Source organism: Poecilia formosa, unplaced genomic scaffold (assembly GCF_000485575.1).
Source record: "Poecilia formosa unplaced genomic scaffold, Poecilia_formosa-5.1.2 Scaffold545, whole genome shotgun sequence".
NCBI lineage: Eukaryota > Metazoa > Chordata > Actinopteri > Cyprinodontiformes > Poeciliidae > Poecilia > Poecilia formosa.
Genome location: NW_006800484.1, coordinates 179,051 through 199,432, shown reverse-complemented (window position 1 = coordinate 199,432; position 20,382 = coordinate 179,051). Strand labels below are relative to the sequence as shown.

At 40.2% G+C, this 20,382-nt stretch overlaps 1 protein-coding gene across 1 annotated transcript in view; it reads right to left on the bottom strand.

The window, feature by feature from the left end:
- The window catches only part of LOC103129430 (contactin-associated protein-like 5), a 154,363-nt gene that overhangs the window by 20,379 nt on the left and 113,602 nt on the right, over nucleotides 1-20,382 (bottom strand). Inside the window, exons 16-19 of the mRNA XM_007540520.2 lie at nucleotides 19,147-19,317; nucleotides 18,203-18,421; nucleotides 10,307-10,546; nucleotides 6,372-6,593 (exon numbers count right to left, since the gene is read on the bottom strand). Coding sequence (XP_007540582.2) covers nucleotides 6,372-6,593; nucleotides 10,307-10,546; nucleotides 18,203-18,421; nucleotides 19,147-19,317 — 852 coding nt within the window. The remainder of the gene's footprint in view (nucleotides 1-6,371; nucleotides 6,594-10,306; nucleotides 10,547-18,202; nucleotides 18,422-19,146; nucleotides 19,318-20,382) is intronic.

Sequence of the window (20,382 nt, the reverse complement as noted above, 5' to 3'; positions counted from 1 at the left end):
CACACACACACACACACACACACACACAGCTGCTGCCAGATCAAAGAGTCAGAAAGCTATGCATTGTCAAGTGGAGCTGGGTCAATATTACAATTCCCAGAGTGTAAGTGAAGGGCTTTGTGTTGTGATTCATTTCAGATACTGAGAGTGCTCCACCAGATGAAGGTCACCGTGGATAAAGTGTCTTCTTGCCCTTCACTGTTTACGGAGGCCTGAGGGACACGGGTGTTCTGCTTTAACACACAAGAGTGGATTAGGAGGGTGGCTAAAAACTGCACAAAGGTGCTACATATGTCACTCAATATCATGCTGCCGAGTGTGGATACAGCTTAAACAGTGGCGGCTTAATGCTTCGAGGGCTGTCATGTGTCAGAAACAGAAAATGCTGGGACACTAGGCTGACAGCAAGTAACTAGCATCACAAATACAACAGCCCACCTCTGAAAAGTGCTGCACAGTGTGATAGCTCTGGTGAAGCACAGTGGAGTGTTTTTTTTTTTTCCCCACTCTCTTCCTATTTTTTTATTTTTTTTTTTGGTAAAGAATTTGAAGTCCATGAGAAATCCAATGAAGGAAGAGATGCAGAGGAGGAGAGAAAGCATAGAGGTCAAATCTTTTCATTTGCCTATAAACACAAACCTGCGGGGGAGACAGCAGCTTTGTTCCAACGCAGCAGATGGAAGATCAGCTTCCTGCTCTCTGCCGCTGGAGCGCCCGTGTCTCATCTGTCATCGGACTTTGTTTTACATAGCTTCACCTTTTATTACGAGATGAACATGTTTATATATGTACATATATATATGTGTGTGTGTGTGTGTGTGTGTGTGTGTGTGTGTTGAAAAGTTGTATTTGCTTCAGTTTATTGTTAGCAAGATGCCAGTCACATTTGTTACTTTAGAGTTGATTTCACTCTTCATACTTATCTGATGGGCCGCAGCCAGGCTGCAAGCAGCACTTGAGATTTCAAAACACGACACAGGAGATGGAACAGACAGAGAACTGAAGACACGTGATTTTAAAAACTGCATTTAAACGCAACCGGGCTGTTCATCTGGTCGTTTTGAAATCATCTGGGTCTTCTGCTATTTTCTGTCAGCCGTGACAGAACCCTTCGCGACCCCTTCTTGGAAAATTAAAACGTTTTTTGTGTCTTTGAACGTGGCGGGATCGTTCACATATCAACGCGGCACAAATGAATCCAGAGAGGCTTTTCAATCTGCCAACTCCCCTCCTCACCCACAGCTCCGTTTTCTCATCAAACATCTTTTCAGGCGCATGTAAACCACCTCCATTTTATTACAGCATGGGAATGTTTTTCTTTCAGTATTGACTTATTACATAAAGATTAGAATGGGTTCTGGGCTTCTGCATGTGCCCTTGAATGGGCTTCTGTTTGCTGATTATCCATTGTGTTAACTGAAGTTCAGCAGGATTACAGCTGGATCCTTCCACACTGAGTGGATTCTGTTTTCCCCACCATCTCCATCCGCCTCCAAGTGAACTCTCTGAGTGTTAAGTGGACCAATTCACAGTCAAAGAAGCCATCTCCAGTGTAATTATGCAAGATCATTTGGTTACCATGACGACGCGCGTGTCTCAGTTTGAGAGTGAAGGTATTTTTTTGTGATAAGTAACGAGTAAAAAAAAAAAAAAAAAAAAGATGTGTGTTCTGAGCAGCATGAAGAACACGACCTGCCCGACAGGCATTTCCAGATACAGCCGTATTATTTTAATAGTGCACCTTTTTTCCAGAAAGGTGCATCGTCAGGCTGTGGGTTGGTTAGGGCGAGCGTGATGACGGACCGGACGCGGATCCAGCTGTCACAGCAGGGCTGAACTCTCTGTCAGAAACACCTGCACAGTTTAATGGCATCAAACACAAAAGCTCTGCAGTCGCTCTGTTCGACCAAAGCATCGGCCCGTTTCAGTCGCTCATCACGGTCGGCTGCGCTGTGCTGGACTAGAGAGAAAATAGAGTTTCACGATGACGTTTGTAACTCACATCAGAGATGAACATTTTCTGGGGCCACTAGCAATCTTCTTGTAACTTCTTTCTGCCACTCCGCCTTATCAGAGATTTGCTTTTTTGAAAATATTCGTGTTAAATTGAAAGCATGCGTTTAAAAATGTATGAGCCGCGGACATAAGCATGTTTGATTAAACAGCTTTCCTTGTGGATCAAGAAGCCGAAGCAGAATCCCGAATTATGTGCAACCTGGAACAGAGAATCAGAGCACCGGGAGCAGCAAGGCTAACTGGAAATCCCAGCCATGCGGTGTGTACAGCTTGGACTTGGGATAATCTCTGTGAGGAAATTGTCTCGTTTCACACACACTTGCAGATATCCTCCTGATCTATGAATGTATACTTTCGCTTTTAAAGGGAAAAAAAAAAAAGTTTTTTTGGGAAAAAAAAAGGATTTCTAAAATGTTGCTTTCTGTTTCAACTAAATGTTTCTGACCATCAAACAAGAATTAAGGTTATACAAAGAAAATATTACTCAATAAAAAAAAAAAAAAGATTTTAATGTTAACTAATGCAAACTAACCGGTTCCTTTAGGAAAATTAATTGCCCTCCAAATCTTGTAACTGGTTATGCTAAAATTGGTGATAAATAAAATAAAATAAGCCATCAAGCACTTTGATAACCGGCAGCGGGTCTTTAACATCACTATGGACACATTTTGACCCACTTTCCTTTAAAGAATTAATTCATTTTATCTGGTAGAGGATTTCCTAGAATTACATGCCTACATCAGGCCAACCCACAGCGCGGATTTAAGTCCAGATTCTGATACATCTAATCCAAATCCAAATGAATGTTTTTTGACTCTTTCCTGGATCGACCTGTTTCAGATTAAGATCACAAACGACGGCTGCTGTCTGGTTCCCGTTGAACCAGACAGCAGAGTTCACGATGATGGTTCCATCATTACAGGAGGTCATTTAAAGAAGCAAAGCAGCCCCAGACCATCACTCCACCACCACCGTGTCTAACTGTTAGAACAGCAACAATTTTGTCTGTTGGTTTCACAACGGCTGCAACAAAACAAAGACCTTCCAAAAACTTTTCCAGACTAATAGATGCCAGTATCGTTTTAGTCTGTTATTACATTTTTTTTTTTTTTTGCATTTTGAAATAATGTATTGCTTTTGACGATCCTTTGGTCTTCTTCGTGTTGTCAGGCAAGATCTATTAAAATATTTGTACACAGATCAAGCAGTAATCAAGCCTGGTTGTTGTGGGACATGACTGTGATGATTTTCTATGATAAAATTCATAGTTGATTCATGATTTAAAGGGCCAGTATTATGTGTTTTCCAGGCCTGTTGTTCCGGTTGCTAACACAACCACGTAACTGGTTTTACAGATTCATAAGGCCACGTCCAACATGGCGGATTAGCAGTCGGGCAGCAGCGACGGGCCGTTTTTCTAAACTGCTCAAGTATCTAATGTGTCTGAGAGTGGCCCCGTTTGCGCTCCGCCAGGAACCGTTCTTTCACATCGAATGTCTCCTTAAAGCTGCAGCATAAAAAAAACAACATGTTTTTTAAGTTACACGTGTATTGAAGCTTTTGCTATGTCCTAACATGAGACAGATACTCTGTGAAAAACATTGAGCTCCTAAAATGACACCGGTCGGTCAGAAACAACCAATCAGAACCAGCACTAAGCAACGAGCTGTGCTCACAGACAGTTTTAATTTAGTAAATTAGGATTGTTTATTGCAATGCAACCTGCATTTGACTTTGAATGAATGCTTACTTTTTTTTTACTTGACATTATTTGACGTAGGCAGATCATGTAGTAGCAATTATAACTAAAGAGAAAACTTAACAGCCATTTGATCGGTATCAATGATCGGCAGTGGTCAGCCCTCATGGGTCATCGGTGTGCTTTTGATGAAGGAATAACATTATCATGTAAAGGTCAAAAAAGGCAATTTTATATAATACCGCCCCTTTAACAAACGGAGCAGGAGAGAGTTACATTTTTTACACAGGTCTAGAAATATGTAGGCAGCATTTTTAAATGAATTTATGAAGTCATTATTTGAAAATATCTTTTTGTACTCGGATAAGCATGTTTAAAAAAAACACAGTAAATACATCAGAGAAATGCGAGGAGCTAAATCCTGCTGCACATCTTTGAACATACGCAGCACTCCACTGTCTTTACCATTAACCCTTCAAAGTAATGCACTGACTGCATGAAGCTTTTTAAATGTCAAACAACCTGTTTATCTTTTCTCCCCTGTGATTACAGTATTTTATTTCACTCGGCTTGATTTGAAATGTCTGTGGTCAGAGAGCCGATGGTTTTTATGTGACGGCAGGAGATAAATGTTGGGCAGCTTTGCATCTGTCGATTTGTTTTCTCATCCGTGAGAGGCTGCAGTGCGCACAGGAGCAGGCCGCTGAAGATACATAAACACAGACACCACTCACTTCGGTAATTAAGAAATCAACGGAGAGCAGTGTAGATTACTCACTATTCATGTAGACGCCGCTTATGTCAGTCCCAACATAACAGCCAGTTAACATGGCAGTGATTCTGTCATTTCCTGACAACACTGCATCAGCACAGACTGTATCCCAGTTTCAATGAATAGACTCCTGCTTTCACATCATTCTCATGACGGAGCGTTGGCAATCAGCAGTGGTCTGTGTTGATTATGTGTTATTAGAGTAAAGTAAGGATGGATAAAGTGAGAAAAAAATGACAAGAGTTAGTAGGGAAGGATTAGGAGGAAAGCAGCAGCTATGGATCTGTGATTCTGATCCCCTACATGGACTTTTCTGGCTGTGGTCTAATGTTTGTCTGACCCACACCTCCCTGGTCGGATCCGGTATTCTTTGGATCTTTTGTTGGAATTAAGAAATCTGCAGCCGCCTTTGGCATCATTTTTCAATTGATTAACGGAAGACGTGACAGCTGATACCTTCCACTCTCCCTGAACTCATTAGACATTTACTGTAAGTACAGCGACATGGCAACCAGCGAACACAGTGTTTCGGCTCCACTTCCACTTGCTCAGATGTGTTAGTGTAACTGCTTTGCCTCCTGCAGCCTCTATTAAGACTTTAGATATTGACTAGAGAAGCAGATTTACTGCCCAATATCTACCAGTTAAGAAAATATAAAATATAGAGGGTGTAGAAATGTGTATACCATTTCTAAAATCACACTCTTCCGCTTGGTAGAAAAAAAAAAAATCAATCTTCTCTGAGAAAATATTCAGTGCACTTGACTTTTTCTGTTTCGTGTGGGAAGTTATCACTAAGTTAAGCTTTATCACTAAGCAACAGGACACAGGTAACTTTCTCTGCAGGGTCAAGGTTAAGGTCAATTTCTGAGTGCAACCAAAATGCAAAGTCTTCTCCCTGCATCAACAGAAACTCTTGAGCAGCGTTGAATGTTTACTCAATTAAGCAGCCCTCTGTGCAAGATTCAGGTGTGCAGAGCAGCTGATCCGTGTCAGCAAGCTGCCAAATGATTTCACTGTGGTGACGCTTATTGGGTTGCAATCTGTTGTGTCTGTGCACCGGCAACGCGCTCTGAGAAGTCACGCAGTTTTAATTCTCCTTCTCCCATATGACATCTGAGCTGATAGCTCACTCTGCCAGGTGTATTTATGTGTATATAAAGTGGGGAACCGAACTGAGTTTTATCAGAATCAGACAGGACAACCTGTTACTACCATCTCTGAACACGGCCAGATTGGTGAACACATGAAGTACTACTGACAGCATCCCAAGCACCTATATCACTCAGTAAGGACACACTAAATTATTTATTAAAGGAAATGCTAAAAGAACACCCTCTACGTTCTGAGACATGCCTTCCACAGGTCATGGGTGCTTCACCTAAAAAACAGACGGGTTTTATTCCATTGATATTAGTGCCACAAACGGCAACAGTCACTGCGGATTGCTGTTCACCACCCTGAAAAACTCAGTCTGGAGCAACCTTACTCTCCGGAATGATCCAAAAATTGGGCAAATAATTAAAAACAACACAGAGCGCTCACTAAATATTTCCTGTTTTTCATAAGATTGCTGTGGGTAAAAAACCCAGCAGGTTCTGCGAGACTCAGATCAGCTGAAGTTGTGCATTAAACATCCAAATCCAACAATCCCTTCTGGGGACTTTTTTGTGTTTTCAGAGAGATTACTTAGACGTGTCTGTATCATTCTGGATTATGAAGAAAAATAAAAAATGAAACATAAACACAAATATAGACATTGTCCAGACTTTATATCTGTAAGATGTAGCACTGCCAAACTTTCATTTTCACTTTTTCATACGCCATAATTCATTGCTATCGCTTATCTCAGATGTGAATTTGTTTACTTGTATCCATTCTTACCATTTCTGGCCAGGATGGTCGTAATGTACTGCTGAGTGAAGGTGCTGATGGTCAGCAGCATGGCCGGCCTCTGGGAGGTAACGAAGCTGAAGGCCATGTCCTCTCTGGCCCTGCTCTCTGCGAATGCGCTGGAAGCTTGAGAGCTTCTGTTCTGCATCACTGAGAAGGGCTCCTGGAAGGTGTAGGTCACTGAAGAATCTCTGTCAAAGGACACAGACACCTCTGCAGGGACACAGGGAGAAAAACCTCAGTGCAACGTTATTGTCAGCACAGAGTAAAAAAAAAAAAAAAAAAAAAGAAGTCTAGGTTCATTTGCACCTACAGTTAAAATAAAAGACAACAGGGCATTTAAATTGCATCAAAGGATAAATCAACAGACACAAAACAATGAATTTCTTGAAAGACATAGTGCTTTTAAAAACAAAGCACACAATGACTGGAGGGAATTTCACAATCTTAAAATATCCAACATTAGTGTCCATCGTGCGGAGCCTGGTTACATCCAAAAGAGTTGCTGTATTTCATGTCTCATCACTTGGGGCAATTTATCAGACGGATCTCTCTGCGGGCCCAGAAGCCTTTACACAGCTTCTTTCTCCCTCATCCAGTGCTACTTTCTGAGACCTACAAACAACTTTGATGTGTAAAATTGGCACAGTTCTCGAGCCTGTCCTCCCAGACAAGCATGGCACGTTAAAACAAGCCTTGAAAAGTAGAGCATGCAGGATCAGCCTTCCTTGTGTTGATGTTATATAACCGCTGTGATGGAGGGTTGAAAAATAGAGGAAACCCAAAGTTCACCTAAAACTTTACGATTCCACGCATACAAGAGTTTCTTCAAACAGATGATAATGAGGACTTCACCACAGAGCCATATCGTGCTGCACTAATATAAGCAGGTACTGCTGCAGAGTGGCTGATTTCTTTTTTTTTTTTTTTTTTTTGCTCAAGCATAAGATCAAATGCCGTCTTCAAATCCCGGTTTCTTTTCTCCAGAATAAAGGATGATGGGGGTGAGTAGGAGCGAGAGTACGGTGGTACACTCTGCTCACAGCTGTCTTTACATTGCTGCAACAACATATTTGCATTGGGAGTGGCTGAGTAGTGCCCCAGTCCCTGCTGCCAGCACACAGCGGTAAAATGGATCAAGACGAGGCGACTGCTTCCCCACTGCACATCACTGATGGCTGCCACCGCTGTACACACACCACTACCCTAACATACACACAAAACTACTGAAACAAAATGAGTTTTACTGCAACCGCAGCTATGATGTGTGGTGTGTGATGTGTGTGTGCGCAAAATAATAAGAAAAGTTCTGCAACATAAAAGCATACACAGTGACTTCAGATCACATTTAAGAATCACATTTTTAAAGTGCATTACCCAAACAATTAAAAAACTTGTTAAGAGGCCACAACTGATAGATGAAACAGTTAATTTTCTAGTTCTTGGGTACCCCACTCTGATGTCGTCCTGGGCAATTGCCCATAAAGCCCATATCAAAAACCACCACCATACATTTAAAAAAAAATGCTTTATAGTCTCAAACCAAACATGTAATGTAATATTAACTTTTTATTAATAATAGTAATATTAACAGATTAATAGCATGCCTTAACGCGTTAACACTTTCAGCCCTAGTTTAATGTAACATTAATCTGTTGTGATATGATTAAAATATCTGAAATCTAAAAATATCTGTGTAGTTTAGTATTTATTTTACTGATGCAGAAAAGCATTAGTCTAGGAGTCATTCATATCTGGCTTCCTGTAACCAGCTATCACAGTATTTCACCAGCATTTCAGATGATTGCTGTAAGGACAGAAAGGAAGGGAAAACTGAAACTTGATCAAAGCTTTGGGATGTGTTATTCCCACTGGCACACAATAGTGTGATACAGTAGTGATTTCAAGTGCAGTTGTGGTTCCGCTGGCCGCTGTGGTTTTTGCAGCCCCTGAATCAGAGTTGTGAATGAACATTTCCTGTCTGCCATACTTCAGCTGGAGTTCTACGATAAGATGCAATAAATCAGCTCATCCCTCTTCTGTAGACACTGGGAACTGATCCTACATCTGGAGGTCTTGTTTTGGGTTTTAATGATTCCTTCTCATTCATACAGATGAAAATTAGCTTACTTAAGCCAACCTGGGCAAATTTACATTGCATGATGTTCATTAATGTACACCACCCCTCGACTAATAAATAGATAAATAACATAAATGAATGATTGTAAGCCAAACAGCTAGCGTAGCAGCAGTCCGTAACCAAATACATCCTTGTTTTACCTCAGCTGGGTCCAACAGAACCAGCTGGTTAGGTTTGTCTACAGCCTGTGTTGGTGAGGAAGGTATTCAAGCTTCTCTACGTGACTCAACACTTCATTTGCTCTGCTCCCTGTTGACTGCTTTGTTCACTAGTGAAATAGTTTGGCTGTGTCTGTTTTTAGATCTACACAGAAAGGCACAATTCCATCTGCTGTTGTGCTGGTGAGTTTTCACCACACACTCCCTGCTTATTAAATCGTTTTTCATGACTAATTCAGTGCACTCTGAGGAGGGTCAGTACAACGAAGAACCAAAGGGAATTATTCATACTAGATTTATCTAAAAATACCATCTACAGCTAAACACATTTTAGTGGTGTGCTCAAATTTACTGCAAAACGATCAATGGTGCTTCATTTTCATTACTGCGTTAATCAATCAGCATCATCTTTCCCTTACAGAAGGTAACAAGAAAGACTCAAACAACCCTCTGCCCAATGACACGCTCTAGATTACCAGGAGGGGTCCCAAAGTATCATAAAGTATCTGAATGTGTCCCAATGTGTCCCAATCTGTCTCAGTGGGACAAGCACAAGAAAATCATTGTTCATTTATAATCAAGATTTTTAAACTTTACTATATTTTGTTTGGAAATTTCAATTTAAATAATAATAAAAACAGACTAGTAAGAAATTCTGGAAAATATGAAAAAAAAAAAATGCTGTCCTATATTCTACATATCAAAATAAGTTTTCAAAGTGCACTAATCAGATTTCTGTATCTGTACCTTCCTTCTTTTGGCTTGTGTGAAGGTCTGACCTTTAGTATACTCAGAAAGACATTTAAAAGCATCATATCTTAGTGACTAACAGAGCTGTACACAGAGGTTTCGGCATTGATTTCCTAAAGAGAATGTAAAGCTTTGGGCTAAAATTGTTCACATACTCTAAGCAGATTCAGGTCATCAACATGTTTCTTCAGACTGGAAGTAATATGAACACTCTGGAGGAATCCTTCTGGTGTGTGATGAGTCTGATAGAGAATCTGAGGAGGGAGCTGATTGTTATGGTGTTTGTTCTAATCCCAATAAGATCTTTACACGAAGATCTTATTATATCAATGTTGTATAAGCCAATTTTTTGTTCTTTGTTTTTTTTTTTTTTTTTTACAAAATTGATACTCTCTTTGATGCCAATTTACGTCTTTTTTACGACTCTGTATCATAAAAAGCATGGCGGCAGAAGCAGGTTTTTTAAAGCTCCTGCTGTTTTCAGATCTCAGTTCACAAGGAGCAGCAAACAGTGGAACTGTGCAGAGTGGTTCGCCACAGCTCCAGGCGCAGTTTTCATCTGTGTTCTCACAGAGTGTTCACTTTGTTTCTTTGTCACTTGGTCAGATTGCAGGTTGCTCAGCCTACTCCTCTCCAGTCTGTGCAGGCTGTGCCCATACTGCAGGAGATAATTTGTTCTAATGCATTTTAAATGCTCCCACACTCTGCAGCAGGGACAGGTATTAATTGTCTCTCGCATTGCTCGCGTTCCTATTGGTTCTCTGTAATGGAATAACCTTGACAGTGATTGATTTTCTGCTTGCTACAATCAACCTTAATTGATTAAAAGAATTACACTGTGTATCTTTTGTTTACACACTCACAGAGTGGGAACTCACCTTGGTTGCAGGTGGCTCCTCCGTAGGCAGACTGTGAGCAGTCGCAGATGTAGCCGTTGCTCTTCTCGATGCAGCGGCCTCGGTTGTGACAAAGATTGCTGGAGCCACTGCAGTACCCCGGACAGCCAGAGCTCACCCCAGGGGTCATCTTAGCCCTCTCCTCCAGGTCAAAGGTCATGCCGTTGACCATAAGAGACCTGATGCAGCCCAAGAAGCCTCTCTGCTGGGATGCTGTTCCCCCTGAAAACATACTGCCATTTAGATGAAAAATAAAAAATAAAAATCTGCAGTAACTTTATAGCTATGGCTATTCATAAAGCTTCCATACCATAAACAACCAGGATGAATCTAGAGAAATAATTTAGGCATTTAAGAATACAAACCTCATCTAGACTAATGATACAGACTATTTGCCTTCACCAGTTTTAGAGAGAAACTCAAACTGTACTTCTTCACTCCAGGTTTTCCCCCCCAGAGATGGAAGACTGATGACTTTGGATGGAAAATAAATCATACAGTTGTGAGAGTAATTTATCTGAGAGAGGAAAAAAAAGAATCACAAACCTAAAGGCATAATCTCCTTTCACAATCCCTTAAGGCTGATAAATGAAGCTTGTTAAATGCTGTATTGTTTCAGATGAAGAGACGCTCTGCCTGTATTTGCTGCACGCATTCATTATATGTTCCCTCATCTGGATTCAAACTCTTTCAAGTAGAATCCTACCTACCAGTGTTACAGGTTGCGATGCAGCGCGTCTGTGCTGTTTTTAGTGCTATTAACCCTTCTCCCCGCTGAGGTCCCTGTAGCAGGATTCTTATTACAGCATGACCCACAGTTGTCATTTTTCATAGGCTGAACGGATAAAAAGGCTTCTGATGCTACTGAGAGAAAAAAAAAATGGATGTTTTGTTTCATTTCTCTTGCATCAAATCTACAGTGTTTGATGCAACTGTTGGGGATTTTTTAGAACATTTAAGTCTCGTCTGTTTCAGCGACTCATTGTAGAAACGTTTTGTCCTCTTCATCGCCGTTTTTAGTGTACAAACACATGAAATAATAGACTATTATGAATTTGTTAAAAGGTCAGTGATGGTTAACAAGATATGCGTTTATCCAAAAATATGGATAATGCCATTTTGGGAATATAATTTTAGGTTGGTTCTGCACATCCATGCAGTCAAAGCCCCACAAAAAAAATAACAAAGAAAAAAATGTCACAGCTTTATGCGCCACTTCTCATGAATGTGCTTCGGAGCAGCTGTTGGGGTCAAAAAGCTGGTAGGGACTGCTAAAGAAAGCTAAGTTAACAGTGTTGATACAGATTGACACCAATATCCGTCCATTTCCATTTTCTAACACCCTTGTCCCTTAGTGGGGTCGGGAGGTGCTGGTGTCTGTCTCCAGCTAACGTTAGCGTTCTGGGCGAAAGGCGGGGTCACCCTGGACAGGTCACCAGTCTGTCGCAGGGCAACACAGAGACACACAACCATGCACACACACACTCACACACACACACACCAAGGGACAATTTAGACAGACCAATTAACCCAACAGTCATGTTTTTGGACTGTGGGAGGAAACCGGAGTACCTGGAGAAAACCCACAAATGCTCAGGGAGAACATGCAAACTCCATGCAGAAAGACCGGGGCTGGGAATTTATTGACACCAATAAAATACCTTAAATGTGTTGTGCTCTTTTCTGTGGTCTGATGAAAGTCAAAAGTATTCAAAAGTATTCTCCACTACTATCCAAACATAAATTAACAGGAATACACATCCTCTTTACTTTTGGTATGGACAATGCTTTATAAGAGGTAAACCAACATTCTTTGATAGCTCAAGATGAAGGTGAAAGATGAAAGAAATGATATGATTCCTTCTTGCCGAGGCTGTTGGTCCCTCTGTATGTGACTTCAGTATAAACAACTTTAGGTTTGTTTGTAAGTCAGAATGAGATGGTGATGTAAAGTTTTTTCTCTCTCTTTTTTTTTATTTTTTATAAATAAATAACATTTATAAAAGAAGCTAGGATCAAATGCTATGAGATTAGAATTGATTGTTACCAACTCCTCTAAAAGTTATACTGTTATTTTTATTTAATTTTTTTTAAATTAAATTAATAAATACAATAAACATATATATTTGATAGAAATGGGTTGATTCGTTTTATTGCAGAAATGATTCTTTGTTTCTGTTTAAAGCAACTCAAGTCTAATTTCCTTTAATTGTGCTTCTAAATCACAAATAGCCCTAAATGTTATTAATGCACACAACACTTGACGGATAAGAACAGCTTTTTTTTTATTTCCATGTGTTTGTATCAAAATACAATAAACAAAGACTTGGAATGTGTTGCCTCATGTGTGATGACCCTATATAATATTTGAGCTTCACTTTCAGAGACGACTGGCAAGAAAGGCTGCACTTTTACACAATATTCACATTTTCTAAAATGTACTGGTGTACCTGCTGATCCTGATGAGTCAGGTGGGAGTGAGGGGGGTGGTGCCTATCGCTATTAGTCACAAGGTGAAAGGTGAGGTCAACCCTGCACAGGCCCACCAAACGGCAGAACATTACATCAGTCCAGACATGTTGGCTCACTCATAATTATGTTTACTTCCTGCCTCAAGCTTTTTACATTTCACCTGACAAACAAGCCTTGAGGGAATGGAATTGAATGATTATGGCTGCACATAATAAAATCCCCACTTTATTCTGGTTTGTTTGTAACATTCATTTTGGTGCCTTTTCCACACCGAATGAATGACTTTGAGCTAGGTTCAGCACAACCTGTCAGGGACTCCGGGATGATCTGGAAGGTGACTCGCTGTGTAGAACATTTTTGAGTCGGCGCTCTGTTAACGGAAAACTCGGGGCCTTGACCTGCTGCCTGGGTTCCTTTTGGGCTCTTGTAAAAACTGACAAAGCCAGTCGGTGTGCTTGTTTGTTTGTTTTCCTTGGCGCCGCTCGTTTCGTTCTCCATCACTTCTGCATTCTGAACCATGCATTCGACAGTCTGCGCTGGCGTCCCAAGGGGACTGCAGAGCTGCACCACCAGTCTTCCTGGTTTGTTTTCCACATATCTCCTTAGCTTTGTTCATATTTACCACCACACACAAAGTAGTTATTAAGTTAGCATTCAGTTGGTTTGATTAGCCATGAAATAAATCTCAGATGCTTTACAACATTACTTCCAGGTTGTGTTTCCACTATCTTCCATATCAGAATGCACATATTGAAATACAAGTGCAGAAATCTTGTAAGATCAATGGTTCCGTGCACTATATCTTTATTTTCTTAGATAATAATGAAACAGCCCCTCTGCGCTTTAAGGAAATGATCTTTAAGACCCACAGAGGACTGTCACCTCCGTCTGTCCTTTCATTTATTTAGTGAATTATTTTTTAAAGTAAATGAGATATTAGATGCTTGGGCGGCTTCCCTATATTGAGCTTTTATTAAAGAGAAAGAACATGATTTCAGTGACATCCTATGAGGGTGTCACTTAAATGGGACAGATTTAAATGTCACAGAGGAGACAACTGCAGCAGATACGCAACTAATCAATGACAATAGCCATATGCCTTAACCAGTGGAGTGATGAAAAAAAATGATAAAACAAATTAGATTTTGTGAAATTGGTATAACATTACAAGCCTCTTGTTTCTCACCACACATATGAAAGGAGCTACGTCTGTCTGAGACACACGGGGGGTGCAGAAAGCCAGCCACTTTGCTTTTTGTTTCTCTCTTATTCACATAGATCATGTCTCAAATATCAGGGCCATGGAACATCATTATCAATTTTACATCCTTTTAATAAAGGGGGAGGGGGACCACCTGAATTACACAGCCTGTTAGGGGCCATAAAAAACCAGCAGGGATGGCCAGGACCTAATCAGATGTGGATGTGACCTTCAACATTTATAATACAGACGAATTCACAGCTAAAACGAAACACACCCAGCTGTAACTTTAATATCTCATTACATTACATTACATCTTCCAACTGTCAAATTAGATATTTACATGCTTATAATTCCATGCTTTTATGATTTTAAATGTATTTTAGTCTCTAAATGTAGATATTTGGGGGGGCTTTTGAATGTGTAATGTAAAATTATTTTTTCCTAGTACGCTGTAAGTGCAAACATTGCATTTAATTAAAAAAAATAAATACATTGTTTTACCATCTAATTGCTATTAATGCAATTAATTGCAAACGAGCAAAAGTCCCAAGTCGGTCCTTTTTTTCTGTGTTTCTGGTAATCCTGTGACTCTGACGCACAAGCAACACCTGCAGACCACAATGATGGTTGAGAGTGAATTTATCTCTATTGAATTTTTTTATTTTATCAGAGAATATTTTTTGGATATATTATGTGATGTAATTAGTCGTTCTGTGAAATGGAAGAGGGGTTGCCGAGGTGACCCAGCTTGTAAAGCACAACCCATGTATGGACGCCTTAGTCCCCGACGAATGTTGCGCAACATTAAGGCATTTACACAACAAATTAGAGAGGAAATGTGTAACATAATCCAGCTGCTTTTAATTAAAATCTGTAGCTTTTTAAAACATTAGAGCTCCTTGACGACTGTAGCTGGCCTATGTGTCACATCTGGGGTTTGACTTGGTTTTAGACTTTGTTCTTTTTTTTTCTTTAGTTCAGTTCTCAGTGTTTCTAGTTATGTTTATTTATTTACTTTAGTTTTATTAGGTTTCTCCAGTGGCTGCTTATGTAGCCTCCAGATTCTCAACCGAAACTGGAGTTCTTAAAACGCATCATGAACTTGTTAAGAACTCTAGTTTTGTTTCTCTTCTCTCTCTGATTGATAAGAGAGGCAGGCTGACCAGAGTAATTTAATTCACTTCCAAATAATCATTCTGAAGTTTTCATTCAGATTCAAATTCAAAACCACTAATATTTCTTTTTTTTTATCTGAGTTTTACTTGCAATGTTTGTCCCAACTGTTGTGGTTTTGACTTACAGATTTGTTGTTGTAATTCCTCTAAAAGCTCCTCTTTCTCAGTTGCAGCAGCTGTTGCTAGTAAAACACAATCTGTCCACTGTTCATCAGCAGCAACAAACAGCAGATGGACAAAGTCAGAGACTAGCTGCAGTGCGTATTACTAAGTGCCGGGAGGCAGTTGGACGGCTTCTTTTTTCTGTTGTAGTTATCATTAATTACAGAGCCAGAGCCACTGGTTGAGCAGAACGCCAGGAACTTCACCCAAACACCTTCACCGGGTTTCTTCTGTCCATCCTCGGTGTGACACGCCGTGCTGATGAGTCCCAAACTCTAAAACCTCTGATTTATTGTTTCCTTCTGCAGGTTGGAGCAATAACTGGACTTTTTTTTTCATCTTCTCTCCTGCCTCCTGTTTGACCTCCAGCATCACACCTGATACTTATTACATTCACCTCTCTGAGCTATTTCATGCGCTTAAATACTTTATGCACACCTCGATGCGTTGCATCGAAATAGGTTAATTTGTAACAAAGATACCACAGTTCCAGGGTCACAGAGGTTAATGGATGCCAACATTTCCTCGTTTCCAACTTCTCAAATGCTGACACTGAACGCATGTAGAGTACCCTTGATGTCTGTTTTAGCGATCTGGATAACCCTTTTTAACACACAGAGTATTCTACTTAAGACAAACTGAGGAGGGGAGGCTGGCTGAGGGGATTCCTGCAGAAAAACTAAATTGTATCTGCAGTTTCTGCTGCCGTGCTGAGGGTTACCTGAACCATATAGATAACTGCAAATCAGACTGTTTTTGTTTCAGATGTTACATTTGTCAGCACTGCTGTTGATTTTCAATGTATTTTTTTTTTTGGAAAAAAAAAAAAGAGTAAGAGGTGAAACAGAGATTTGCTGTAATTCTCTGTAGTTGGCCTTTAATTGCATAGACACGTCTGTAACATGACCTGGATGATTTTAGCATTTTTCTTAATTTTCTGTAGATTTGGGCTGCTTTTGAGAAATCATTACTTAATTTAAATAACACATTTAAATTGTTGTTGTCAAAAAGATAATAACTTGAAAAATATACGTTATGTGGATCTAGATGTCAGGAAATCTAGGCAATTTTGGGAACAATCTTTTGTCACCTTTATGAAGTGATCAGTGCAATAACTAATTGCATGGAGGCTTGTACGTCTGAATTATTTATTCGTTTGTTTTTACGACTGACGGTAACATCTTAATAACAAAAATAAGCTGAAACAATTTAAATTTAAGAAAAAGTTGTGCCGGATCATTTTTGCCCTCAAAACTGCTGATTTTAAGGGCTCTTATGGCAAGAATGTTGGCAAGAGGTTAAAGGTCAGGACCTTCAAGTTTACAGGGGTAGTAAAAGACACATCATCGATGTAGCAGCTATTAGCAACATGCACTGATAACTTGAAAGCAAACAAAAAAATCTGCACATTTTGGTATAAAATATATACATTTCTGTTCGCCACAATATATGTTTCTGCTTTTATTTTTAATTATGTCAGTTTGGTCCTCCATATCACAGCAGCTGCAGTGTGCCACAGAAAAATGTAAAATAACACACAGAACAAATGAAGAACACCTCAAAGCTGCTTCTGTTCTGCTTTTCCTCGCTGTGTCAGCTTTGCTCTACATGCAGACCCATCGCCACGGCAGCCAACAGATTACAGCTCAACGAGCCCACGGAGCAGAGATTACGTTCAAGTGCATCAAGAGGAATAAACACCAAAGCGCACAAAAAACATTTCCCACACAAAAAGCAGGTAAAAACCCCAAAACGCAGCATTCGGCCCATTTGTTTCAATGTCGGGCAGTCTTGATGTTCATATAGCGATCGCTAGTGATTCGTCTGAACACAGAGCTTGTTGATTAGCTCATGTAAACACTGGCTCTACTGACTGTGTGTCAGAGTGCAGGTGAGTGGATCGCCTTACTGAACTTACTTACTGCTAACTGAACCGAGCAGCGCGTCTTAGTTTTGTCTCTTTTCCAGAAATTTGTGCATGATCGTGCCATTTTTTTTTTCCAACCACCAATATTCCCGACTCGATGCACAGATACAGCAGCAGTGACAAATGAGTGGTGGACTATAAGTCTAACGATTATGAAATTGAGATTTAATGCTCTGAGTCGTGGAGGCCATGGAATAATTATCTGAATTAATCAGGCAGTAGGTGTAGCCATCAGTTTCTCTTTCAGTTTACTGCAGCCAACAAGCCGAGGGGAGTGAAACGCCTCCATGAGTTTAACTAGGTTTTTGTTTTTTTTGACCATTTGGTCATTGCTCTTGATTTTGTCAAGTTTTCTAAAACAAATGGCGACTACTACTCTGAACTTTACAACTTGGTGGAGCGAGCTATTTTGTCCCCTTGCTGCATCACATGACAATCGACAAATATTTTCCCTAAACTAATTGATAGACGACTCTTTTCTGAAAAAAAACAAAACAAACCCACCTTCAGTGAGAGTATATAAATTAATTCTGACTGTTTTTTTTTACCTTCTCTCTTAATAATAATAATAATAATAATAATAATACATTTTATTTGTAGGCACCTTTCTTGACACTCATGTTCACCTTACATAATTTAACATAAAAACAAACTGAAAAATTGAAATATATCGTAAAAAAAAAAACATTTTTTACTTGCATCATTTGTAATGCAAAAAAAAAAAAAAAGATGACAGAAAAGTGATTTAAAACAAATGCAGCATATTAGCTGTTAGCATGTGTTCCTGATAATGTTCTGAAGGAGAACATTTTCATGTTACACTGGACTAAAACTAGATGTTCAACTGAATGTCTGAAGCCTACAAAATCACGAATGCTGACAATACCAGGTTTTCCCCGATGTACCAATAAAAAAAATCGGCTTGATGGAAAGCCTACCCACAAACAGCTGGCTGCTGAGCCGGAGGCGGAGGTGTCCATCAGCTGGAGCCTGCAGGAGGCGAAGGGGCAGCTGGTCAACCTGCAGGGAGGCCTCCTTCACGTTCCGCTCTGCCCTCACATAGTGCCACTGTCTGTCATTCAGAGGGAGGTGGGACTTTACGGACAGGACTGCCGGACCGTTGCCCACATCAAAGGAGAAAGTCACCACTGTCGGAGCTGGGAGACACAGAGTCAGATCAGGCTGAATGTGATATGAGGTTTTTATATGTTCTCCTCCATCCTGCCTTTCTGATGCAACGTGATACAACGCTGCTGAAAACTTGATGACCCGCATACATTTACGAAGGGGCTCAGCTGACAGCTTGTCAATATTTTACAATGTGTGTCTGGTGCTGCAGCAACACATAATGACTCCAAACATCCACACAACATCCCTCTCAGGTTTGAGAACAAAACAGATGGTAATAATAGGAAAGGAATCTACAGTCACTGTCTATGCTTTTGAGCTGAACACATCTGCTGTCTTCTAACTTGTGTTTGTACATTTTTACTGTTGAGCTCAAACCTTTTGTGTAAACATATACATTTTTTTTTTTTTTTGTTGCAATAAATCTGAAAGAGTTTTTTTTTGTTTGTTTGTTTGTTTGTTTTTTTCATTTTATTTCCACTTTACCCATCAGACGAATTCATTAAGCTTTTATATGTGCATGACAGCAAGCTATTGCTGTTGACTGTGCCACTGGGATTACATCATGCTGTGCAAACCTGACAGGCTGCGTCTCTGGGAAATTGAACTGTCAACTCCAGTGCTCCCCAGGAAGAGCAAAGTATACCGCCGATGGCTTTTGTGGCCATTGTTTTCGTGTGGACACTCTGGCATGCAGGCTGATGTCCCATGATGTACTGCATCGCTCTCATTGTGGGCGTAAGCATTCACTCACAGCTCAGCTCCACCCTGATGAAGTCCTTCAGGCCCTGGTTCTCCAGAAACACTCCGGAGGGAGAGCTGGTCTTGAAGTAAAAGGAGATGTCTGAGGCCAGCTCCGCCTGCAGGGTGGGGAAGTACAGGTAGGACGACTCCTGGTAGAAAGACGCTGCGTTCCATATGGACTCTGGAAGAAGAAAAGAGGAGAAGAACAACGAGATGAAACGAGAGTTCCAATCAATCAATCAATCAATCAATCAATCAATCAATCAATCAATCAATCAATCAAGCTTGTCTGCATGTTAAACCACATTTCTGGTGGGTTTCATTTTATGTCAGTGACCTTTAAAACATGGACGGTGAGTAAAAGTTTGAAATTACCGAAGGTTTTCTACAGCGTATTTGTCAAACGATAATAAGTGAGTAGGTATAAGCAAACCATATACTGTACATTAACATCTGCACAGGTACTCACCCTGCTGTGCAATTAACCAGAACTACTAACTGCCTGGCAGATAAATGATGTTAATACTTCCACAGCGGGATGCAGGCAGCACCACACTGACCCTGGTTCCAGCAAACATCCTCCTTATCCTTCAGGTGAAATAAATAAATAAATAAATGTTTGTCTGCTTATTTTGGTGTTTATGCAGGCAGCTGAAATTTCAGGCTTATTCCAAGGAGATTTTTGGAGCAGCGGTCTGTTAGTCCGTTGAGACGTAAAACATATTTAACTGTGGGCAGCGATGCAGATGCTTCAGCAGGGTCCAGTTCAGGGCAGGTCTGTGCTGTAGTAGTTACTAGGTAGCTCTGTATTGAAGATTTGTGGAGTGTACATTAAAGTGCCAGGAAACCGTCACTCTGAGATAAGCTCTAATAAATCTGCAGCCAGGATTATGTTAGAAGCGTGCTGACGGCTACAGAGATTTCATAATTTAAGTGCAATTTACTCACAGACGTTAGTCCTAGTAGAGGTGTGTGTGTGTGTGTGTATTACATAAAATTGAACATTACAAAAAAATGTAACAAGTAGTCATCCAAAAATATTTTCAAATGATACTTAATGGAAAATATATTTTAAAAAAAAACTGTTTGTGAAAATTTTTTTGATTTTTTGTTGTAAACACAAGAGTGTTTTTCCAAACCTTGATTTAAAAATTCCAGCAGCATCTTCTGAGCGCTTCAGCAGAAGGCAGCTGCTTCTCTCGTTGCTTCCTACGTAAACACTTTGCATCGTTGGCGTCCTGGATGG